This window comes from Genypterus blacodes, unplaced genomic scaffold, assembly GCF_046128005.1.
Source record: "Genypterus blacodes isolate CSIRO-AG114 ecotype Tasmania unplaced genomic scaffold, CSIRO-AGI_Gbla_v1 ptg000120l_1, whole genome shotgun sequence".
NCBI lineage: Eukaryota > Metazoa > Chordata > Actinopteri > Ophidiiformes > Ophidiidae > Genypterus > Genypterus blacodes.
Genome location: NW_027466923.1, coordinates 20,001 through 44,864, shown reverse-complemented (window position 1 = coordinate 44,864; position 24,864 = coordinate 20,001). Strand labels below are relative to the sequence as shown.

Genomic DNA, 24,864 nt, shown 5'->3' with positions numbered 1-24,864 from the left:
ATACTGTATGGTTACAATATAGGTACACACAGACAGCCCTGTGCACTCCAACACACCAGCTTTGCAGTAATAGACAAAGGACAGCTGGTAGAGGTTATTGCATATGTGAAAATGCCAATAAAGATCAATTTAGTAACAACAAAAAGCACATTTCTTGAGTACAGAAACAGCATACAAAAATAATATACTTATGCTTACAATTTATATAATATATAAAAATAATATATTTAAAAGGGTGAAAGGATGGGCGACGTTCGTGACATTGGCAATACTCATTCTTGGCATTAACATATTGTTATAAATTATTTGTGTAATTCCTTTGCTGTGATGCTTACGATGTATAATATCGCCTTAATGTGCCACGCGGCGACACGTCAGCCAATGAAACGAGCGCATTGGTCCAAACCCGGAAACCACGAGATCATTCATTCTACCGGTTTCTTCTTCAAGTTGTATGCACCGTAGCCCACAGTAGCACTCTCTTCTGGACGCACGGTGAGTTCACACGCATTTTGCGCAATTGTTTAGTCAATCTCACGGTGATTTATCGTTTAATATACGCAGCAGGGCCACTTTAGAGGCGCGCCAGTACGCGGAACACCTGCTCCAGCGCGGCGCATTGGGCTACGAAGGCCAGCTCCTCTCGGTGGCGGCTAGCAGCGAAGCTAACGTATTTGCTTGTGAAAGCAGAGGATGTCCCATTGATTTAAACGGAGCTCTTAAAAACCACCATGGTTGCGGTGTGCGACGACACGAATGCGCTACTTCCGTTTTCTTTGTGTTCATCCTTGATAATGTGCAGTAAAGTAGTGATGAACAAACCTCTAGATTCCTCTCACAGCTGAAATGTCATTGATGAGGTCAAGTGTGTGAGTGGTCAAACACTGAACCTGGGATGGATATATTTTAGAATACACCATCTTAAATTATCTATTCTGTCTCCAAATATATTTTATTTAGCGTTATGAGGGGGAAAAAAAGGTAAAGGATGATGTCAGAGAGGCTAAGACTTCTTTCCATTGATACAGAGTATCAGGTAGAGAGTGAATGGCAGCAGTCCAGGCAGCATTATGCAATAACCGATACAATAATGCTACAAGTTTTACAATATCTATATTTTGAACAAAAGTATCTGCACGCCTGTTAAAAAAAAAAGACAAAGCATCAGATAACAAATGTTGAATCAGGAAATACGTTTGTAATGATGTCATCACACATCCAGTATCCATCTAGCAGGATCATCACACTAATTCAAACAAACAACAATGCATACAACAGATTCCAGGGGCAAAATCTCCATCAAGTCACAACAAAGGAGAGATTTATAAAATAATGGAGGTTACTTGTATTGTTGATGGGGGGGGGGGGGGGGGGGGGACAACTCTAGTTCTAAATTATGGCACCACTGAACCTAAAATATCATGAGCCCAAATGTATCGTAAACACAAGGCGGCAACACCAGCTGCACTATGGTGGACATGGGTTCAAACCTCTGTCAGATCTCCTGGAGTTCTGCATGTATGATTTTGAGCCATACCGAGCTGCACTTACACCCCGCTCACCATCAGAGGGCGCTAATCTGCAGCATAGTTGGAATTGGTAATCAACATATTATACTTTTACATGTATGCCCTAACTCGAGCCTGGTTAATGTATTCTGAGTGATTAATAGGTAATGAAGTACAAGTAATTCTACTCTGCCATGGATATTTGAAAATTTAACAAACATTAACCCTTATTGTTTAAATCTTAAAGAGTCAGTGCAGCTCTTTCTGACAACCAAATTTAAAGGGTATTTGTCCAGAAGTGGTTGTTAATGTAAAATCTAATATCAGTTAATGTAGTGTTTTCTTCTTTTTAAATATCAATGTTGCTCTTGGCCTTCTCTCATACCGTTTGTCTGTCACTAACAGTAATGTATGCTTTGCTTTGGCAGAGAGATGTTGCTGCTGGTGCTGGGTGGCCTCCTCCTGCTCTTCTGCAGTCTGGATGTTTGGTACTTCCTCCGGGGGGCGCAGGTCTTTTTCGAGGCATGGTTTCAACCCAGAATACCGGACATTTTTGACGAGCAAAGTATTGAGGGAGCCGTGCTGCCCCATGACTTGGACTACATGGGTCACATGAACAACTCCCGATACCTGCGGGAGTGCGATTTTGCCCGGTTCCACCATTACATGCGGAACGGGCTATTCATGGCTTCACGAAAATTGGGGGCCAAAATGGTGGTGGGGGCCTCCACTATCCGTTACCGGCGCTCCTTGGCCTTCCGTGAGGCCTTTGAGATTCGGACCAAGATAGTGGGATGGGATGAGAAGGCCTTTTACTTGGAGCAGCGCTTCGTGTCCAAGAGAGATGGCTTTGTCTCTGCCGTCATGCTCTGCAGGCAGAATGTGGTGAAGAGTAGCCCGGAGAACATCATCGAGTTTATTTGCAAAAGGAAGGTGTGTAACGGTGATGCATCCACATAACGTCTTCTTTCATTAGTGAACTGGGTGGATTCTCTACATTCAGCCACCAGACACTGCATTGTTTGCTGTATCATTATGTATTCAGTTGAGAAATCCAGACTGCCTGCTCTCACCTTGTTAAACTTTGATGCTCTCCTGTTTCTGTTTGTGTACACACAGATCGAGTGCCCAGAGTTTCCAGAGGACCTCAAGCACTGGATCAGCTTCATTACAGCCAGCAGCCAGGCCCTGAGAGCAGAGAGCGGACTGGACGAGAAGACTGGATTGGACGAGAAGACTGGACTGGATGAGAAGAACAAATGAAGTCACAACACCACACTGTTTATCCTACTGAATATTACCCACCCCACCACATATCATTTTCAGTGCACGCACATATACAGCACACACACACGACACAGGTAAATGTTTTAGCAAAGTTTTAGTTGTCTTACAATATTCCATTCTTCTCCTACCTGGCTGTGTATTTTTGTAGGTGAAATCCTTGAGGCACGGTGGAAAATGAAAAACTTGAACTGTAAGAATTTCCCGATTTAAAAAAATATGCACTATGAATAGGGATCATAGTGACACTGAAAGTAAATTGTTCCTGCTGAAGGATGTATAGAGTAACATGGCTTTTCCCCTTGCAGCTTATGCTGTAGCTGACAAGACAGAGTTCTTGTTCATCATTTGGCAATCCTATCTTCAGATAAGCATGTACAACAAAAGTTAATCTGCCACTAGCATCAATGCATGTTTTGAAACAAAGATTACATTCCCGTGCCTGTTCCTCCTGATTAGCAGTAGTTTACCGTCACAATTTCTCAGATTTATTCCTTTTTACAAAAACTTGGATGAGATGAAATACTTGAATGAATCCATGGACATAATGTACAGTATACCGGCATATTCATAAATGATCTCAAATGAATACACAGCGGATTTCCATCAGCAATCTAGAAGGGAATGTCATATTATGAGGGATCCCTTTATCAGTACAGCACTGTTCTTTCAGATGCATGCGTTCAAAGGGTGGGTGGCTTGTTTAGAATTGCATGTGAGGGTTCTTAGAGCATGAGGAGCTGCTCACATGATGTTGCTGGCAACTTAGCGAAACGCACAACACAGAGGTGACATTGTTACAATGTTCTGCAGATGTTTGGTAATTGAGAGGAACCTGCCCTTTAGCGCATTGGAGCTTGCGTTTGTGACCAAAGCAATGTATTGTTCTATACGAGAGAAAAATGAAAGAATGTCTAACTATGTTATGTTTGTTATTAATGCACTGAGAGTTCAAATATTTTTATTTAAATTTTAACATGTATTCTTCATCCTCTAATTTATGTTAGTGGTTCATATATCTGACATTATTTATTGTGTTTGTTGATACCTGAAATGCATTTTAAAATAAAATATGCATTGGAAACCATGTTTGAGATGTTTGTCTCGCTGATTAGTGCGGGCATCATGGTGCTTCTTAATCAATAAAACGTTTTTTTTATCATATATACAGCATTCCTATTTATGGAATATAAAATAAACATATCGAGTGGCAAGGTATTTCTAATATACTTAATAAAAGCTCAATACATGGAATATAGTATGTTTTTCAGCATTACAATATACAGTTTAGAGTGGAGTCCAAAACCATACAGGTAGACTAAAATGGTGGGCCACGGTTAACGCTTGTAAGACACTAGTAATGTATATGTACGACGTTATTGTAGTTAGGATGATGTCAATGTCATTTTGCTAGTTTGATGACACCACTTGTTGGTATTTAAGTAGCCTTTGTTTATCTTGTTTTTTTAGCCTAATCGTACGATTAAGTTATTTGGGCTTTTCTAATTTAACATTTAAACGAATCACATCGTGTCGTTGTGCGCGTTAAAACGTTATTTGCTGGATTTACATTCACGAGGGAAGGAAACAAAACCGTGCCGCTACACTGGTTTTTAAAAGAAGTGGGACTTTTCTTTCTATCTTTATATTTTCATATTTAGACATTATTTGCAGTGTGTTCACTTCCTTTATTAGGCCTGTGTTTACGTAATATAATTAAAGAGCGTGTGTAGACGAGCTTGTAAAATAAAAACAATTTCCGGTGATGACAGCTGACCACGCCCCCTGCCTCTCACTTCCTGTAAACAAAGCGACAGTCGCTACCCTGACAGACGCGCTTCAGACAGTTCAGGTTCGCCTCATTTCTCCTTTGTTTCAGTGTTTTGTACGATGGCACACGGCGGAGTCCTTCTCGACAAGGACCAGTTGAACTGCTCCATTTGTCTGGACGTGTTGCGGGATCCTGTTACTATTCCCTGCGGGCACAGCTACTGCTGCCACTGTATCAAAGATTACTGGGACGTGGACGAATACCTCGGTGTGTTCGTATGCCCGCAGTGCAGGCAGAGCTTTAACCCGCGGCCTATGCTCGCGAAGAACACCATGTTAGCCGACTTGGTGGACAGGTTATCGAAAACCAGACTCCAGGATACCACCCCTACTCCAAGCCCGAGCTTTGCACAGCCTGGAGACGTGGAGTGCGACGTGTGCACCGGGAAGAAAAACAAAGCTGTTCGGTCTTGCCTCGTGTGTCTGGCCTCTTACTGCGACGTTCACGTACAGCCTCACTACGAATCTGCTGCATTCAAGAAACACAAGCTGGTTACGGCGTCCAAAAACCTCCAGGAGAACATTTGTCCCCGGCACGGCAAGCTGCTGGAGGTCTACTGCCGCACGGACAGACAGTGCATCTGTTACCCGTGTTTGACAGACGAACACCGAGGGCACGACACAGTGCCGGTGGAGGCAGAAATCCAACAGAAACAGGTAAAACCGACTGGACACAATAAAAGTGCATTTAATGAGATGGCAACTGAGTAAATAATGATATGGCTCAATATAATGCAGCCCCTGTAGTGATGTAATAGATTTCTGTATAAAACATTATACTAAAAGACACTTAAGTTCTAGTCTATAACTGCCAAAGATGTTGATTGAACTGAAATGATAATATAAAAGCTTGATCACTTTTCACAGTGCCAGCTTGATGAGATTAAGCGGATCTGTCAACAAAGAACCCATCAGAGAGATAACGAGGTCCAGGAGTTGAGACAAGCCATTTTTTCTCTCACTGTAAGTTGAATTCATCTGTGTGTTTTAATAAGAACATCGTGTTCTCCTCTCCACCTCTCAAACACATGGCCGTTTATGTTTCTCTATGTTTCACTGTAGCGCTCTGCTCGGGCGGCGGTGCAGGAGAGCGACAACATCTTCACTGAACTGATTCGCTCCATCGAGTTGAAGCGCTTCGAGGTGAGGGAGCTGATCATGGCCCAGGAGAAGATAACCGTGGGTCAGGCCGAGGAGCTGCTCGAGAAGCTCCAGAAGGAGATTGTAGAGCTGAAGAAGCATGAGGCTGAACTGCAGAAACTGTCCCACACTGATGACCACATCCATTTCCTTCTGGTAACACTCAAGTTGAATGAAGGATTAAGCATCAATAAACAGGATAGGAACTAACCCAAAGCTATATTGCCTCATGTCTCTTTGTTTGTCATTCCAGAGTGTCCAGACTCTTCATGATCCACCTATGCCGGCAGCCTTACCGCCTCTCAGTGCTGACCCTAACCTGACCTTTGGCCCAGTGATGACAGCGGTGTCTGATTTTAAAGGTCTGTTGCTGGAGGTCTTTCAGGAAGGATTTGCCAGCATCTACGAGACAGGTAGAGGCTTCTGCCCAGGGGTGGCACGATAGTCAGTGGGTTTTGTTTATCTCTCATTATTAGCTGTATTATTGTGAGTTTAATGGATTTTCTTCTGTCTTAAATAGTGAGAAGTGTAACGATTGTAGGTTCTCAAAATCTGGGTGTCACACAAGCCATGACACACGCCAATAATACCAAGCCGACAAATGTACAAATGGAGCCAGCACCAGGTGAGACCGTGGAATGTGAAAAATTTAATCACAGACAGCTAACTGAATAAAGTTGATTTACCTGATTAAAAGTTGCTGTAACCACCATCCTGCAGCACAAACAGCTTACTCAACTTGTTTGTGTGGATAGTAAAAGGTGAGGTTTGCTCTGTCAGCACTAACAGTGTTTTGGTTTTGTGTACTTCCAGTGATCCCGGCACCGGGGCTTGACCAACACCCTGTGAACCCTCACAACCCTTTCCTCTCCCCTGAGGCTTCTGGTGGCAACTTTGGTGGCTTCACCCTCTCGCCTTTTGGTAAACGAGCCCTTATTAAATATTAAATGAATTTCAGAAGGAAATACATGAAGATGATTAAAAAAAGGTCAGAAAGATTTGAGCGTCGGAGAGAAGTTTCACTTTGGTTGCGTCCCGTCTTATCTGTTTACATCAGGGACTCTTCTTGTTTGTGTGAATGAGCACTGTTCTTAACATCCTTTCATTGTTGACTCTTTCCTCATTAACCTTGATCATGAAGAATGGATCCTCTGCACAGTCAGGGTTCATTGTTCAAATTTCATAGATCTTATTAATGGATTATAAGATTAAGTTTACCCAACAGTTGTTAAATATTAATAATAACACCAAGTCTCTTGTTTCTGCTCAGGTTCCCGACTCTCCTCCGCATCCAGACAGAGTCACCTTCACAAACGCACCGCACGCAGGAAGAGATAGATGAGCAAAATTTGCTGAATCGACAAGTTGTAATATATTGTGATTTGTAACCTGTTGACATTATAAAATACAAACTCAATTGTTCAAACCTGAATTGGCTGCAGTAGTTTGTGTTATTCTGTGGTTTGTTTACTTCTTATCATTCAACTAAAAAGCCTCCAGGTGTGTTTGCTCATTTTGAAGGCTCCATAACATTCTGTCTACATAAACAAACTGCTGTAGTTCTTCACACATTTCATGTCAGAAACATTTGTACAGCAGCACAATGAGCCTCAGGTCTCAAGTAAACAATGAAATGGGCTGAACTGGCACAAGGTGCACCTCCATGTGACACAGACTACTTCCTGGTGTGCCTGTTAGCATTGGAGGACTCGGTGGTTGTAACCTGAGCACCTGAAAGCACCGCACCGCCCCTCGCTGCTTCACTCTCACACTCTGCGTTCGGTGTGAGGAGGAAATGGCCGCAACAACCATTTCTGTCGAAGAGGAGCAGTTTTGTTGCCCCGTGTGTTTGGAGGTACTGCGGGACCCGGTGACTATCCCCTGCGGACACAGCTATTGTCTGGAGTGCATTGACGATTACTGGAACAAGACCAAGCAGAAGGGACACTACTGCACCTGCCCGCAGTGCCGCCAGGTGTTCAACCCCAGACCGGGGCTGAGCAGGAACACGGTGCTGGCTGAGGTGGTGGAGAAATTCCAGCAAAGTGGATTAAAGACTCCAGCTCAACATTTCACCAAAGCGGAGGACGTGAAATGTGGCGTTTGCAGCACCGGGAGAAAGAGCAAAGCGGTGAAATCGTGCCTGGTGTGTTTGGAGTCGTACTGCGGGACTCACCTGAGGGTCCATGAGGAGCGGTTCCGCGGGGAGGCCCACAAGCTGATCCCGGCGTTGGACCGGCTGAGGGAGAAAATGTGTCCCAGCCATCATAAGTTCCTGAGCATGTACTGCCGCACCGACAAGCAGTGTGTGTGTTCGCAGTGTGTGAAGGAGAGACACAAGGGCCATGACGCGGTGTCAGCAGAGGAGGAGAGAGCGACGCAACAGGTGTGTGTTTACACGCTGATGGCGACTAAACACACACATGGCTCCGCTTGCAAATGAATATTATCTGTTGTTTATGTGTGAAACAACTTTTATTTATATTTTCTTGTATATATTATTGAACGATTTGTGTTTAAATTGTCCCAGAGCATTTTCAATAATTAATTAAAGGAGAGTAACATTATATTACTGCAGCCCAGTTATGTGCTCAGATTGTGTCAAGGTTCAGGCTGATCAAAGGCTTTAAAGTGCAACTCTATTATAGCGTTATCATAAAAGTGAACTGAGTGATCTTTAACTGTGAGCTAATAAAATCTTTAACTATTCCTAGAAAAAGCTGGAATCGTCTTTGAAGTCTGTACAGAAACTAAAGGAGGTGGAGAAGGAGCTGAAATATGTTGTCAGATACATCAAGGTGGGTGGAACCTTTTTGAACATATAGATTTAATCATTTATCCTATCCTTAATCGTGCCTTAATAACCGGTCTTCATCCTCCTCAGCACTCCACAGAGGCGGCGGTGGAGGAGAGCGAGAGGATTTTCTCCAGGCTGATCCGCGCCCTGGAGAAGCAGAGCGGCGAGGTGAAGGATCAGATCCGAGCCCAGGAGAAGGCGGCCGTGAGCCAGGCCGAGGAGATGCTGGCCAAGATCCAGAGGGAGATCAGTGAGGTCAGGAGGAGCGACGCTGAGCTGGAGAAGCTCTCTCGCACAGAGGACCACATCCTTTTCCTCCAGGTAAGGAACTTGAACAGGAATGTGGAACTGCTTCTTTTCTTAATAATCTCAACTAGGATCATTGGTATCTGGTAGGTCAAATAGCTGGTTTGGTCATTTTGCTGGGAAAGCAAATACAAAGGGACATTCTAAACAAATCTAGACATTATTAGAGTGACACACGAGCCCACAGTGAGGTCGAGACCACAAAGAGGCGCTGGGCTCCAGACTGAAGCTTTACATAAAACTGTCTCTGGATCCTTCAGCAGTCACGGCGTCACAAAGCCAGAGGTGGAAAAACAAACATGACCCACAGCTGCTGTACATTTTAGAGCCCCACACACACACACCTGACAAAACAGGAGGAGGTCTGGTGACTCGTCTATCGATTGACTCCCGGGCTTTGTTTAGGATAAGATGGGATTGATTCCTCCTGCACTAACTGACTGGCTGTCAAACATCAAACCTGTCCTGCTGTGGGAGGATTTTTCCCATGAGCGCAGTGTAGAAAGCGTTTCCTTCCTCATTTGTCACTGTTGTGTTTTGGCATTCAAATCCCGTCACGCCCTCATTTGGTTGTGTTGTAGAAGTGCAAATCTCTCCACGTCCCCGCCCAGGCGGTGGAGATGCCCAGCACCGACGCGCTCCAGTACTCCATGTATAAGACCATGAGAGGAGCGCTGGCCGACCTGAAAGACATCCTGAACCAAGTCTTGGATAAGGAGTTTGACAGGATTTCTGATAAAGGTACCGTTACATCTTCCTGACCCATCAATGCATTTGTGTTGAATTGTTTACATACTTGCTTCTCTGCATTTGTAGCGATTTCCCTGAAGGAGACCAGTTTAAGCGTCCCTGAGAACACTAAAGGTAGGAACTATAACCAGGACAAGATTTCTATTTTTTTAATATGCGTTTCCTGTTTCCTGTTTTATAATCCTTATATTTCTGCTTTACAGCCGTAAATTCTGAGCTTCCGTACAGCTCGGATCCAAAGACAAGATCAGAATTCCTACAATGTGAGTCGCAGTTAAAACAATTCCATAAACCTTTAAAAATGGAAATGTATTGAGGCGTTCACTGACTTCCATTCCTCTGTGTTCCAGACTACAACGACATCACTCTGGACCCAAACACCGCCAACCCCTTCCTGTGCCTCTCCGACGGCGGGAGAACAGTGACCACCCGGTCCGATCCGCAGCCGTACCCCAACCACCCGGACCGCTTCACCAGCTGGGCCCAGGTGCTGTGCCGGGCCGGGATGGCTGGCCGCTGCTACTGGGAGGTGGAGTGGGAGGGAACCGGCGGGGCGTCCGTCGGCGTCTGCTACAGAAGCATGAGCAGGAGCGGAGGAGGGAGCGACTGCAAGCTGGGACACAATTCCAAATCCTGGAGCCTGGACTGCTCCTACTCGCTCTGCTCCTTTCAGCACAACAAGGAATGCGTGGTCACCGCCGCCCCGTGCTGCGGCAGGATTGGCGTGTACCTGGACTTCAGGGGCGGGGCTTTGTCTTTCTACAACATTTCTGACTCTATGGTTCTGCTTCATAAAGTCAAGACTACGTTCTCCCAGCCCGTGTTCCCGGGGTTCTGGGTGGGACTGGGCTCCACTTTGAAGCTTTGCTCTCTGTAGGCGTCAAGCTGATGGCAACTTTAGTGTCACTGATCAATCAACAGCTATTCAATGACCTTATTTAAATGGTGTCTAACATTTCATATTTAATCATCAGTCATGAGAGCCAGATGTGTTAAACCCAGAGCTTTGCATTTTATTACAAACAGAGACCTGAGCAGCACCACACTTTGGTTTAGAGTTTAGATCTTGTTGAACGCTGCAACATCTACACTCTGGACCTGCAAGCAAGGAGAAATCATTAATTGTAGCGATTAATATTTATTTAACACAAAGCACGATTTAAAAACTGTGATGTCAATTTGATGATGTGAAACTGCTTCATATATGATTTCAAGTTATTCAAATAAATACCAGGAGCTGATCACTTACGTAGTCTTCAAACTTGGTGATCTCCTCTTCCAGGATGTCTGTGCCGACCTTATCGTCCTCCACCACGCAGCTGATCTGCAGCTTCTTGATGCCGTAGCCCACGGGCATCAGCTTGGACGCCCCCCACAGGAGCCCGTCCATCTGCACCGAGCGCACAAACTCCTCCAGCTTCCCCATGTCCGTCTCGTCGTCCCACTGGGGGAACAGAATGAACAGAATCAGCTTCACAAACAGAGTATCGGCTGTCATATTAGACTTTGTGGGGGCTTCGCTGCGACGTACGGGCTTGACATCCAACACGATGGAGGACTTGGCGATCAGGGTGGGTTTCTTGGCCTTCTTGGCGGAGTAGGCGTCGATGCGTTCCTGCTTGACGCGAGCGGCTTCCTCCTCGTCTTCGTCACTGCCGAATAGATCGATGTCGTCTTCCTCCTTGTCATCGCCGCCGTTTTCCATCTTGACCTGCTGGACCGGAGCGGCCTGAGCACAGAGGAGGAGGAGGAGGAATAATCAAACTTTGAAACGAGACGAAACATCACAGCACAGAGCCAAATTGTGGGCCGTGAGCTCCACCTGACGGCTCGGGACGGCTCCAGCTGCTGGGCTCTTCTCCAGCACGATCACTCTGGACTCCAGCTTCTGCAGGGCTGCTCTCATGTCCTGCACCACTGCAACACAACACCAGTCATTCAAGTTTAAACAGCTTTCCAACAGCTAAGAAACGTTAAGACTTGGGGGAAAAAGAATTATTAACAGACCTTTGTGTAGAGTCTGGTTCTCCAATTCGAGGCTCTTCATCCGTGTCACCAGCTCCTGGTCTCCTCCTGCATTTGAGGAAGACTGCGGAGAAATAAATACAGCATGTAAGCGACGTCTTTAACCCAGACAGACAGATGGACATCGTTACCCAGGCTGATATCCAGTCCAGCCCTGAGGTGGGGGAGCAAGCTTACACGGTGATCAGGACAGATGAGGCTGTGAATCAAAACAAAAGCCATGCAGAGCTACAACGTCTGGTCTGGATTCACTCCACACACCAACACACTCTTCTTCGTATTAAAACACCCCCCCCCCAGGATTCCTCAATTACAATGCCAGCATGCAAAATGTTTCAACCGGTTTCATTCTTTGGTTGAACTCTAAATTAAGGGTTTGTTTCTGCACACATCAAACAAGATTACACCCTGGAATTACAAAGCAGATTATTCTGTATTTTGTTCAGCTTCCCAATCAGTCATGGCCCAGAATCAGAAGCTCCGTGCCGGTGTTAGTGACGCTGCGTGATGCCGGCACAGACCGCCGCAAAGGATCATGGGATGAAACATCTGCCGTGATAAAGAGCAGCACACACTCCAGGCTTTCTCCCCCGGGCCGGGCCATGCAGCGTCCATACGCAGTCGGTGGGGGAGAGGACTTACGTTTCTGTGCGACCGCTTGTGCTGGCGACCTTTGCCCTGCTGCAGAGCGGACTTCACCTGCACCCGGGCCGAGGGTGAGACAGGTGGGAGGGAGGGAGAGGGAGGGGGGGATAGAAAGCAACAGGACGTTACATTAAGAGGACGACACAGAGGGACACTTGGCCTGATGGAATCTTAATATAGTCGCCCGTGTGGACTTCAGGAACACACACAAACATAAACACACACACACGGAAAACGCTGACTGTAAAATGAGTTGCAGGAGGGAAGGAGACAGAACGACCACACAGGATGAGCTAAATGATGCGACTGTGAAAAGGACACACAAACACACACACACACACACAGCTTGCTGACGGAGCACAAAGCACAGAAAGAAGACTAGGCAAGCAGAGGTGAGAGGAAGAGTAATGATCCTCATAAAGAGAATCTGGGACTTTTTTATATCGGCTGCAGTCTTCGTTAGAAAAACACAATCTGGCAGATTTTTTTTCTGGCGTTAAATAAAAAAAAAAGGCATCACGTCATCACAACAGCTCTTGCCCCGATGTAGCGCCGGCACATGACACGGGCCAGTACAGTCCTGCTGCTAGAGGGGGACGAGACGAGGACGAAGACGAGACGAGGACGAAGACGGGACGAGGACGAAGACGAGGCCCGTGTGTGTTCACCTGCACTCGAGTACTCACTCCGTTTAAGGACTGCAGGATTGTCTGGCGGGACTTAGCAATGTCCTGCATGATGGCATTAGCATCTCTGTCCTGCAGGCACGTGTGAGGGAAAGCAGTGAGGTGAGGTGTGTGTGTGTGTGTGTGTGTGTGTGTGTGTGTGTGTGTGTGTGTGTGTGTGAGAGAGGGGGGGGGGGAGGGCAGAGAAGACACAAGGGAAAGCTGCAAGCTGCACAGACACAAAGCGAGCCGCTGCCAAACACCAAACGCTCACAGTGACGCCGCCATGAATCATTTGCAAACGCCACACGGACGCCAAAGCAAATATACGTCTGTGTTAACATGAAGGTCACGTGAAGGTTATAGACAGACGGGCAGCACGCAGGACGACCTGACCGGCTGCTGCCAGTCTGCCACGTCAAGATTAAAGGTCCTTAAGCTCTGCTGCTGCATCAGGATGAATGTGCAAAAATAAGAAAAGTTACAGAAATAATTCATAGATAATTTAATGAACTGGTTACAATGAATCATTTTTAACGCAGTGTGTTCTTCCTGCTGATGATCAGATTAAGTGGGTAGTTGATTACTTATTCATGACATCTGGGAGTTTAATCAATGAGCATATTTATAATGTTTACTCAGATAATGGGAGCTTTTCTTATGTAAATGTGATCTATTGTTATTCTGTCAACAACAAATACAAGAGGATTAGAGTCAGCCAAGACAGAAATAAGTCTAAACTCTGGGCAACAAGTGCCAAGTGAAGACGATCTGAAGAACAGAATATGAAACAAACAAGCACAGGGACGTCTGGGACCGTGTGACGCAGACATCATCATGTCCTCTCTCATTCTCCTCCAGGCCTGTGGTGGAGAGCCGCTGCAGCTCTGAGAGGCACAGACAGCTGCCAAACCAGCTGACGCCTCACGCCACACTGAGCCGCGTCTAAATCGAGTAGCTTAACCCACACTCGCGCACACAAACACACACGCTCGCGCACACACACACACACAGGCACAGCTGCCACAGGGCACTGAGCGCGCAGAGAGGCGGCGGTGTCACAACAGCTTAAACCCAAAAGGTCTGCGAGTGACCGGGCGCCATGCAGAGAGAGAGCGAGAGACACAGAGAAAGAGAGTGAGAGAGAGCGACAGAGAGAGAGTGAGCGAGACAGAGAGAGAAAGAGAGCGCAAGAGAGTGAGTGAGAGAGAGACAGAGAAAGAGAGTGACAGAGAAAGAGAGTGAGAGTGACAGAGCGAGAGAGAGAGAGCGCAAGAGAGTGAGTGAGAGAGAGACAGAGAAAGAGAGAGAGAGAGAGAGAAAGAGAAAATCCTACAGGTGGTAGATTAAATGTTCCCTTTCTAAAGTCGTCCTTGTTTCTAATCCGATTCATTCCTGCACAAAATACAATAAATACAAACTTTGATTAAGTTCATAAACATTTACAGAGTTTTGTGTGTGAATCCAACAGAGAGAACATGAGGTCAGATTAAGTGTAGACTTGGTGTGAAAGACCTTTTACACACACACAAACACACACATGGAATGCTTCTCCTCCCCACATTTCTGAAACAGTGCGGTGCTTGTGTGTGTGTGTTACCTGATGGTGTGTGTGTGTGACCGGGCCGTTGGATCCCTCGTAGAAGCGGCACTCGGCCTCATCGTATCGATGTTTGTCGAACCAGATGTTCTCGGCGGCGAGGCACTGCAGTCCACTCATGTTGTGACTGAGGAGGACAGAGGAGTAGTTTAGATACTTAGACACTGACACACACTTACACATACACACACCGGCCAAAGCTACACACTTCATCCGCCGTCTAAGAGCCGTGACAAAATATGACGTTACTGCGGCAACTCGACCAGACAGAGCGGGGCCTGAATTAAGACCAGGAGGCCCAATTTACAGTTCAACCAGCATGCAGAGCCACAGGTGGGTTGTAAAGACGAAGGGGGAGGACACACACACACACACACACATACAAAAGCATTACAGACACACAAAAGGGACAAAAAGTAGAATGTGACAATAGAGGAATTGATTTGTGTGGAAATACAAAACACATGATTGACAGTCTGAAGCTTCACCTCCCTGATTACCTGGCTGACACAGACAGACAGACAGACACACAGACAGGCAGACAGAGTGAATCAGAGTCGCCTCGTCGGCACATTCTACAATGAGCAACAAAAGCCACAGCCTTCAGTCGCTCCACTTTACTGTGCGGCTTTAGCACCCAGGGAGAGACTTTGACCCAGATTGCTTTACATTAGAGTGTGTAGAGACGAGCTGCACACTCACACCACACATGGAATGAGCTGTGTGTTTGGAAATCAATGTATAGAAATGATCAAACGTAATAAAAACATCAGCTGAACAGAAACACAGGCAGCCAACACAAGGGGAAATGTTCACGGTGCGTAAAAAACTGAAAACACATATCACGTCTCTGCCATTCCGTGATTGACAGGGCGGTCATACTTGTCCCATCTGGGCCGGCACTCCGACTCAGAGTAGACCCTCTTCCTGTTGGCCGGCCCCCTGCTGCCTTTGCCCCCCTTCTCGCTCTCGGAGGCGGTGCGATTGCGGCCCTTGCTGTACTGGCGGTGCGGGATGCCGGAGGCCTTCACGGTGTTGTCGGGGCGGGACTGATGCCCTGCCTCCTGCGGCTGGCCGTGGCCGCGTTTGGAGTGGAAGGTCAGGGTGTGGCCGCCTCTGACGTTGGGGCTCCGCGGCGAGGAAGAGAGAGGTGGGTGGTCGCCGGTGAAGAGACGGCGTTGGTTGCCGCCTTCCGCTTGCTCAGAGCCGCTGCGGCTGAACCAGGCGTTCTCGGCGTGCTGCATCCCCGGGTAGACTGGACTTCTGCCGTAGGAGCCGGCCGCCTCGCCGGAGCCGCTCAGCCACTCCTCCTCCGCCCCCGAGCCCTGGCTCTCAGAGTGGGAGGAACGCGTACGCTGCCGCAGGCGCCCAAAGTGGATGTTGTCCCCGCTGATGATGCCTCGCTCCAGAATGGGAACGCCGCTCTGCCTCACCGCTCCCATGGGAACGTCGTGGCCCGGGGCTCCTTTCTGCTCGGGTTTAGGCCAAGTCTGATCCATGTCTTGATTAACTGGGTCTCTTCTCTACTCACTATTCAGTCAGTCAGGTTCATGAGGAGAGAAGAGAAGCAACAGGGAGAAACCTAAAGAGTCTTTACTTCAACGTGATGTTAGTATAAGAAAAGGAACCGGCTGATTAGAAGCTCTGACATCACGCCAATGTGGTCATGAGGGCAAAGAGACTGGTGATTGATCAAAGGGCTTCAATTCAATTTTACATTAGATTCAACTTTACTCAGGATAAAGCTAGAGAAAGCATTTGGCCTTCTAGATAGAATCACAGGAAGTTAGTTTATTGATCAATCTCACATTGGACTTTCAAAGCGCAGAAGCCAAATCAAACAAACAATTGAAACAGACAAATGATTGAGGTTAGAGTGTGTTTGAAGTGTTTCCTCTGTGTTAATATCATAGGAATAAGATTTGAAAACCCATAATTAAAAAGCTTTCAGTAAACAGAGTGAGACACTGTTAGTCACACGCTTCATTGTTTTCAACCATATTCACCCCAAAACATTGATTTTTAAGAAAATAAAATTTAAAAAGAACCATTTATTTGCCTTTTAATCATCAAAATAGACAGAAAAATTAACATTTATTTTGTGAACAGCAACAATTAAGAACAAAAGTGCTTCTATACACACACACACACTATACATGCAACAATTTAAAGAGGAAACACTGTGCATGTGTGTAGAAACTCAACCTGTGCATCAGTGTGTGTGACTCACCCTTGTTATGTTACAGGGGAGTGTGTCAAATTAAAACATTTACAATTGCTTGAAGTTAGACATAATTGTGAAGTCTAATAATAGAAGCATCATGACATTCATCTATTTATAATCTACAAAAATGCAATCATCACAATCAGAGGGCAACAAAAATCAAATTTCCATGCGTGAAATATAAAGCCAACAGCGTAAAAAGAATCAGACTTAAAAACCTTTACAAACTCTTGCAAAGATGACGAAAGCTTTGCTCAAACCACCAACAGTGCAGAAAAAATTACGTCCATTCATTTTGACAACATTCACACTCACCTTTGGCTGTGGAATTGTCAAAGTGTTGCAGCCTTTCTGACCAAAAAGCCCAACAGAGAAATAAGAAACAAAAAACAAAAAAGATCTCACAACTGAAACACGTTCACAAAAACCTAACGGGACGCACAAACTCAGCACTTTGGATGCATGACGCGATGCAAATCACGTCTCTACAGTCATAAAACCAGCAGATTATCTCTAAAAGGTCACAATGAGTCCAATAGTGCAACATAATTCGTCATAATTGCTGTATCTGTGCTTATCAGACCCGAATTCAGGTAAGATTACGCAACTTCGCTCTTGACAGCCCCACCAACTTGTCGGATCACCTGACCACGTGGCGAACACTAAAACTCCACGCTACGCTTTTTGAAATGGTTTACACAAACAGTCAACTTTTCCCTACAACTCCAGTCATGAAATAGAAAGTTTATAGCACTTACTCTTGTGTTTAATCGACGTTTTTACAGCTCAGAAACTGTCCCTGGCGTGCAGCTTCGCCTGTAATCCAGTGGAAGAGGACGGACAGAGACGGACCCCCGGTATTTCCTCACTGGCTGAGGGGGGGGGCGACGTCAGTTTTAACGGCACTATATCGTTAATATATGTGCTTTAATGTCGTTTCTTAAGAATAAAACTTAACTTAAACGACTTCAATAAGTTACTGTCTATGAATGTTAGCGGTGAACACGGTGTGCGTTATTGGAATAAATCCCGTTGTAATTTTCCAGATTGGTACGATCCATTTGTCGAAAGACTTCGTTTCCCAACAGCCCAAAGAGAACAAACGGGGAAATCTTTAACGTTTGGCTTGACGTTTCTACAATGTTTGACTGTTGATATTGTTTGTCTGTAATTGAACCGCTCAAAGTGAAATTTAGGACGTTGTAAATGTCAAAACGGAAGACTCGAGCTACATTAGAGAAGTTGAAGCACATTTTGGAGTAGTGGCTTTTCCAGCTTTGTCCTATAGAGGGCGGTCTAGTCGTGCCTACAGAAAGGAGAACCTGTTGACCTGAATAGTGTAGTGTAGTATTAAAACAATTGATAGGTAGATATTTTGGGATTTCATTGTGCATAGTGTGTACGAATTAGAAATTTCTTGATGAGTCTGTTCAGATTTGATCCACAATCCTACCACTTAAGTATACCTTATTATTAATGTTTTTATATAAATTATATTACAATTTAAACTGATACCAACTGCAGATCTTAGAGCTTCTCTAATTACCAGGAGTGGGGTTCGAACCCACGAGGACTATTGTCCATTGGATCTTAAGTCCAACGCCTTAACCACTCGGCCATCCTGGTGGAATTTGCCCTTGTACCATTATGATATCATACTTCAAACCAGATATACGACATTTTAGAGCCATGGAAACTATCTTTGCGATCAGATCTATGACTGCCAGTTACATAACAGACGCTGAAGAACGAGAATTGCATCAGAGAGCCCATCTAACCTTCTGTCATTACAAAGAAATGCTACAGCTTTGTAGTTGTTTGCTCTTCTCATGCAAAGTGAACCCATCTATCAGGGGACATCACACAATCATCACATCTCCATTCAAACGCCTGAACCATTCAACAGCCCAGCTGACTGGCAAGTCGTGACCTTTATTGTGTGTTTCCAAAGGATAGAAAATGTTTTATTCATACAAAGTTTGAAATATTAATTGTGTAGTCGGCTCTTTTAAAACCTGAGGCTTGTGTTTATGTTTATTTATATGCGTGTAGTCTCGGCTGAAATGAACGAGGACTCTGCACACTGGAGGTTTCATTTTTCATTATCTTGTCTATTTAAACTGGTAGATTTTATCTGATGACCAAGAGGGAAGAACCACATTTACATTCATGACACGTCCTTTGACCTTTGTTGTTCTTGGAGGTCAGTCACACTCTTTCAGGTTGATTCTGCTCCTCACACTCCTGTTACTTGTGCTCATCTCTTGCCCCTTAGCTTCTTCCTGTCCTAGTTTCTTTTTTCCTACTTGCGATGGCGTCAGTGGCACATAAAGTACGTGCCAAACCGCAGTGGTGTGTATCAGCTGGGCTGTGTTCCGTGTCGCCTCAGGGGCTTTAATGCCAAACATTTTCACGCTTCTACAATTGATTTGTAGTTCCGCTTGATCACAGAGCAAATGTGCTCCTATGTCTTTTTGTGACACATCTCCGCCGCTCATTCCAGGAATTACTTTCATACATCTTTTCCGTGCTCCTCGACATTAAAGGACAACTCTTGAATTTTTGAAGTCACCAGCCTGTGAAATCAATGTCTGCTTCATGAAATATGAATGGCCAAGCTGAGCTGTCAAAGCAAATGAAGTTTTTATCCAAGTATACTGCGACTTTTACTATTACTTCAAACCACATCTGAGCCCAGGAGCAGAAACTAGCACCACTTGTGTCAAGAGCTCAGGTGTGTGTGATTATGGGTGACATCTTACTGAGACACTTCATATGTCATTACACCTGCACCAAGGAGATCTGTGAAGAAGAGTGTGTTCACCTTAGAGAGCAGAATATGATCAATGTGAGGTAACACACAAGTATGAGACTCTGATTCTGTCCCATAAATAAACAGTTTGGTTCACACACTTTACACAGAATGAAACCACAATTAAGTTGTTTTTCTGAGTAACAGGAAATAACCAATCAATGAACTCCATTGACTCCACTGACTTCATTTGGATGAACATGGACTCTCAGTGCTCTGTAATTACACTGCAGAATCCTTTTTGGTCTGCAGATGAAAAATTGATTACATTCCCAAACTCGCCATATAAGTGTAAAGCGCAGAGTGAAACAGAGCTCCATTTTTTCAAATCAACAGTGTTTGCTCAAATCTAATCATGCAGCAGGGCGTGGTCACTCAGCGGGAGGATCTCTCTCCTCACGGCTCCACTGGGAGAAAATCCACACTCGCAATCGTTAGAATTCAATTAGGTTTTTCTTCTTCCCTTTTTTAATAATGTTTCATAAAACACAATCACAGACAGGATGGGCCGGAACCAATGACGTTTCTATAGGTACTGAAAAGAAGACATGGTGTTGATTTATGTATAGTGTTGCTACATGTGGTCAGAGCAGCTTGTGACTACAACACTTGAAACATTGTCTCTTCTGGGTTGTAATCACTGCTGCCACTCTAGAGGCTATTATTCCTTGGAGATCTTGGTCAGTGTACACAGATAACAAAAGTAATAACGCGTGATCAAACAAGGAATGGCTCCAATGTAAACAAACAACATGTGGGCTAGAATAAGCCAACAGCTGACAGGTGTCCTCGGTATCACACAAGCCTTTGTGTGTGTGTGTGTGTGTGTGTGTGTGTGTGTGTGTGTGTGTGTGTGTGTGTGTGTGTGTGTGTGTGTGTGTGTGTGTGTGTGATGGTGTATCAGCGTAATATCAAAGAGTTTCAGTACCACCTGGTAACAAGCACCTTGGTAGGAAGTTTGGTTTTAATTATTATTTTCTTTCACTATTATACATCCCAGGGCAGCAATGAGTTCCTGTAAAATGAGGAATTATACTCGCTAAGTAGCTGAAGAGGAGGCAGCAGGGACATTAAAAGCTTCCTTCTCTGCGATCTAAACTGTAGAGGGAAGAGGGTTTTGCTTTTTCAGCAAAGTCCTGCTCCACATACACACACATGCACATAATCACACGAGGAAGCTGCTGCATAAACCATTTCCTTCCTCATGACCACCAAGATGAAGACATTAGAATCTACACTCCCAACACACACACACACACACAGACACACGCAGACACACGCAAGCACACGCACACACACACACACAGACACACACACACACACACACACACACACACACACACACACACACACACACACACACACACACACACACTCAGCTCCATCATAAGCTAGTCTCTGTCTCAGATTGTTATGAAAGCATTTCTTTTTGCTTATGCAGCTTTCTATCATGATATCATTTCTTTTGTCAATCCTAAAAGTGACATTATTACAATACAAATCATAATCAAAAGTTTCTGACGTCACCCACTGACAGTCTGACTGTAAACTTGCACAACCACTGTCACAGAATTCATTCATTCACCTGTTTGAGCAGCGTGTATGTGTGTGTGTGTGTGTGTGTGTGAGAGAGAGAGAGAGAGAGAGAGAGAGAGAGAGAGAGAGAGAGGAGGGGGGGGGGGGGGGGGGGGGGGGGGGGTTTGCAGGAGTTTGCAGCTCGCAGAGGAAGAATGAGGTTTCATCTATTTCGGGTCCGCAGCCACATATCACACACACCGAGGCGATAAGAACAGGAATCAGAGCGGACACACACAGACACACTGACCCGCGCCTCTGTCACCCACAGGAGGCAGACGAAGAAGGACAAAGTGTATAATAACATGGGACTGCCGGGACGACGCCAATTCCTCCTCCTCATCCTCCATCTTCATCTGTGGTCCACGGTGAGTGTTGACTTTTTATTTATTAGATGGTGATGAATTTATCAACTTCATACTACAAAAGTTGATTATTCAAGTCAGAATCTGCCCAGATACACAAATTATCAAACGACCGTCATAATTGGAGTCGTGACTTTTTCCAATGAGACCCCCGCAGCCTCTGGTCCCCTTTATGTCCTCGCTGTCTTTTGGAAACTAATGTCCCCATTAAGGTGCTGACACTGATAAAGTAGGTCGTCAATCAAAGCAAAGACAAATCAAAAGCCGTCATGAAAGAGTAGATTTAGGACTCTGATAAATAAAAGTGTTCTGATTGGTGCAGAGTTTGGGTTTCGGGTTCCGTTTGAAAGGGAATTTGCTGTAAATCAGTCTGCTGGGGAATTTAAGCCTCGATATCTGCGCAAAGGAGCAAAGTTGTGGATATTTGGGGGTTTGTTTTATGAATACGCAGGTGGGAATGTGTAGAATTCTTCTTCTTCATTATCTTCTTCATCGTCTTCATCTTCTTCTTCATTTTCTTCTACCGGTGATCATATTTCATCCCCACATTTTGCGCATCGCTTCACCCATCCACGCATACCTCTAAATGAGTGTGTGTGTGTGTCTGTGTGTGTGTGTGTGTGTGTGTGTGTGTGTGTGTGTGTGTGTGTGTGTGTGTGTGTCTGGTGCGTGTGTGCGCGTGTGTGTGTGTGTGCCTGTGCGTGTGTCCCCATTTCCAGGCTGAAGCGATCCACCCGGACTGCGCCATCATCTCGCAGCACCTGCGCGCCCGGGAGACCTGCCGCCAGACGAGGCGGAGCGAGGCGCACAACAGCACCGACCACAGTGGTGAGTGCGACACACACACACACACACACACACACACACACATACACACACACACACACACACACGATACATTGATTGGTTGCTCTCTTGGTGAACGACTTTCCTGTGACATCAGAGTTTGAAACACCAACATGATTTCTACCCAAACGTAAACAACACTATAATAGCTTTCATCTTAGTCCTTTCAGAAACTATTTCTAATCAAACCTCTCCATGCTCAAACAAAGAGAGAAGGCATAAGTGAGTGACGGTGATGATTTGTGTGAATGATCAAAGCGTGACGGTATCATAATATGGGCATTATGTGCTGATTTCACACCCGGTCCTCCTCCTGGACCAGGTGCACCTGATTGTCGTTCCAGTCTTCCTCATTGACCTCATTATCCGCTAATGAACTTGGCTTCTCCACTGTGCGCCTCTTTAATGGGCTGCTGCTCCTCACGTCTTCATCACAACCTGCCCAGAAACATCAGCGTTCTGGCTCCGCTCCCCCTCAGCGAGATGTGATTCGCACCTTCACATGTCTCAGACTGATTTGATCTTCATCGCCCCCCGACGACTGAGCCAACAAAACACTTGGTGCACAAAGTTTTCATCCTTTTTTTCTCATTTGGCAGATAACTACCTGCTGCTGAATGTGATGGTGTAAGAGCATTTATGCCTCCATCAAGCCCATGTGAGCCGTGCAGGTGGCAGACAGGCACAGAGAGCTGAAGTGTAAAGTGTTCTGAAGTCGTACTCATCTCTTTAGCTCTGGTGTGCCCCTGAAATCTACAACTAAAGATCACGTTCAAGTCTAAATGCTGGATCAAGTTCTAACGCAACAGCTTGATTAAATACAGGCCTTAGTGGGTCTCTGGTGACACTGTGCAGGCAGTCAGTCAGTCAGTCAGTCAGTCAGTCAGTCAGTCAGTCAGTGTCCATTCTTTAAACTCATTCCGAAAGTCATTGTTAATCCTAAATGAGGTGACATTCAAATGCCGAGTTCCTATCTACAGCTGGCTGTTAATCAAGTTCTAAGAATAGATTTGCCTCAGAGAGCGAGAAATCCTTTGGATCATAAGAAAGGAAATGGTTGACATTAATAATCAAACCCTTGACGTGTATTCTGAAATATTACAGACTGCCGTACTTCAGACCGGAGTTCGAGTTCACTGTCACTGGTGTCAGTCCCACTAAAACGCTGTAAATTTCCATAATTGGTGGTTTTCTCTGACAGTCCCGTTGTGACAGATATTTATTTGAGTGCAGATCATATACAGTAATTGTAGCTCTTTCCCTGGATAGAAAGGAAAATCAGATCTGTCCCATTGTTCCGCACGTCAGGGATCAGAATTGAATGAAAAAAAAAAATCCAGACTGGGAATTTTTCTCAAGCACCTGACAGGAAGTGAGTCTGTGTTTAGTGATATATGATGAGGTCTTGTTTAAAGTTGTGCATCACTCAAGAACCCCTTGTTTCGGACTCAAATGACTTTTGTCGTGCCTCAAATGTCCTCAGATTTATTAATATTTCACACTTTCATTTCACACAGCTGCGGGTTTTACAGTGAAGCGTTTAAAGGTTTTTTCCAAAACAAATTGGACCAAGACCTGGTTTAGACATTCCCTTGATACTACACACACACACACACACACACACACACACACACACACACACACACACACACACACACTAGACTTGCATAGACCTGAAGAGGAGATACTGAGGAGAGTATAATATGCCTCTGATTAGCACCACTAAAATCATCCCAGATCCTGAATTTTAAAGAAGGATGTGCACAATAACATCAATGACTGAAGGTGCCGTCGAGCGTTTGGTGGCATGGCTGAGTCACGAACCCTCTAACCATCTCCTACCTATATGCCTTATTGAGTGAGTGAGCACGCAGAGCTGACAGACGATCTAAAAATACATTTCAAGGCAACTCTGCTCCTCCTGCGTTCCCGGCTTCAAGAAGGGAATTTTATCCTGACTCAGCCTGACAGAAACATAGCAGATGCTGTTATGAATCATCTGAATCTCAGTTCCTCCATGAATAATTGCACACTATCAATTCCCAATATTGTATTGGAGGCGACAGAACTTCCTTCTTGCCACCTGGCTGTTTTTCATGATAACTAGGGGGATATGGGAGAAGGACCGGACGTCGGACGATGCTTCTGACATGTCGACTTTATGGAGATCGGATGAGGCATAAATGTGGGAGAGATAATTCACCCGGACGCATCAGAGCCACAGATAAATCCCTGCTGTGCCTCCAGTGATGCTGACAGCCTCACAAGAACGATTCAAATCAGATCAAATGCAGAATCTTGATTTGTGACCCATATCTTCATTTCAATTTTGGAGATTTTAGGGATATACAGTATAGAGTATCGTTATTAAAGGCACCTAGAGTTCCTACCTCACGGAAGAGCAGCAACATAATAATAACAGGCTTTATAATGCAAAGCAATCAAACCTTTGTACTGTATTCGACCTTAACGTTTCAGGTCGCCGTATTTGA

General features: G+C 45.2%; 5 protein-coding genes and 1 non-coding gene across 7 annotated transcripts in view; 4 read left to right on the top strand and 2 right to left on the bottom strand.

Moving 5' to 3' along the window:
* Positions 1 to 406: 406 nt before the first annotated feature.
* On the top strand, positions 407 to 3,880 carry LOC143009981 (protein THEM6-like). Its single transcript, XM_076162086.1, has 3 exons — positions 407 to 495; positions 1,937 to 2,441; positions 2,628 to 3,880. The coding sequence occupies exons 2-3, from the start codon at positions 1,941 to 1,943 to the stop codon at positions 2,769 to 2,771; spliced, it is 645 nt and encodes a 214-aa protein (XP_076018201.1). The 5' UTR covers positions 407 to 495; positions 1,937 to 1,940; the 3' UTR covers positions 2,772 to 3,880.
* Positions 3,881 to 4,589: 709 nt separating this feature from the next.
* LOC143010199 (E3 ubiquitin/ISG15 ligase TRIM25-like) lies at positions 4,590 to 7,210 on the top strand. Its single transcript, XM_076162411.1, has 7 exons — positions 4,590 to 5,279; positions 5,490 to 5,585; positions 5,685 to 5,918; positions 6,016 to 6,175; positions 6,283 to 6,387; positions 6,576 to 6,683; positions 7,033 to 7,210. The coding sequence occupies exons 1-7, from the start codon at positions 4,683 to 4,685 to the stop codon at positions 7,098 to 7,100; spliced, it is 1,368 nt and encodes a 455-aa protein (XP_076018526.1). The 5' UTR covers positions 4,590 to 4,682; the 3' UTR covers positions 7,101 to 7,210.
* A 123-nt stretch (positions 7,211 to 7,333) lies between these two features.
* Positions 7,334 to 10,941, top strand: LOC143010196 (E3 ubiquitin/ISG15 ligase TRIM25-like). The gene is made up of 7 exons (XM_076162408.1): positions 7,334 to 8,148; positions 8,477 to 8,560; positions 8,647 to 8,880; positions 9,447 to 9,606; positions 9,682 to 9,729; positions 9,819 to 9,878; positions 9,966 to 10,941. The coding sequence occupies exons 1-7, from the start codon at positions 7,558 to 7,560 to the stop codon at positions 10,490 to 10,492; spliced, it is 1,704 nt and encodes a 567-aa protein (XP_076018523.1). The 5' UTR covers positions 7,334 to 7,557; the 3' UTR covers positions 10,493 to 10,941.
* On the bottom strand, positions 10,606 to 17,636 carry LOC143010198 (elongation factor 1-delta-like). 2 transcript variants are annotated; one of them, XM_076162409.1, is made up of 10 exons: positions 17,533 to 17,636; positions 17,090 to 17,121; positions 15,433 to 16,080; positions 14,551 to 14,677; positions 12,283 to 12,333; positions 11,623 to 11,704; positions 11,438 to 11,532; positions 11,147 to 11,344; positions 10,865 to 11,059; positions 10,606 to 10,713 (listed from the first exon to the last, which is right to left on the bottom strand). In XM_076162409.1, the coding sequence occupies exons 3-10, from the start codon at positions 16,047 to 16,049 to the stop codon at positions 10,675 to 10,677; spliced, it is 1,404 nt and encodes a 467-aa protein (XP_076018524.1). In that variant the 5' UTR covers positions 16,050 to 16,080; positions 17,090 to 17,121; positions 17,533 to 17,636; the 3' UTR covers positions 10,606 to 10,674. The 2 variants fall into 2 exon arrangements, with proteins under 2 accessions (XP_076018524.1, XP_076018525.1); XM_076162410.1 differs by lacking the exon at positions 12,283 to 12,333.
* Positions 17,637 to 18,317: 681 nt separating this feature from the next.
* On the bottom strand, positions 18,318 to 18,400 carry trnal-uaa (transfer RNA leucine (anticodon UAA)). The gene has a single exon. It is a non-coding gene; the product is annotated as a tRNA-Leu (tRNA).
* A 2,929-nt stretch (positions 18,401 to 21,329) lies between these two features.
* ghrhra (growth hormone releasing hormone receptor a) overlaps positions 21,330 to 24,864 on the top strand; it is a 12,656-nt gene continuing 9,121 nt past the window's right edge. The window contains exons 1-2 of the mRNA XM_076162324.1: positions 21,330 to 21,529; positions 22,246 to 22,354. Coding sequence (XP_076018439.1) covers positions 21,467 to 21,529; positions 22,246 to 22,354 — 172 coding nt within the window. The 5' untranslated portion in view covers positions 21,330 to 21,466. The remainder of the gene's footprint in view (positions 21,530 to 22,245; positions 22,355 to 24,864) is intronic.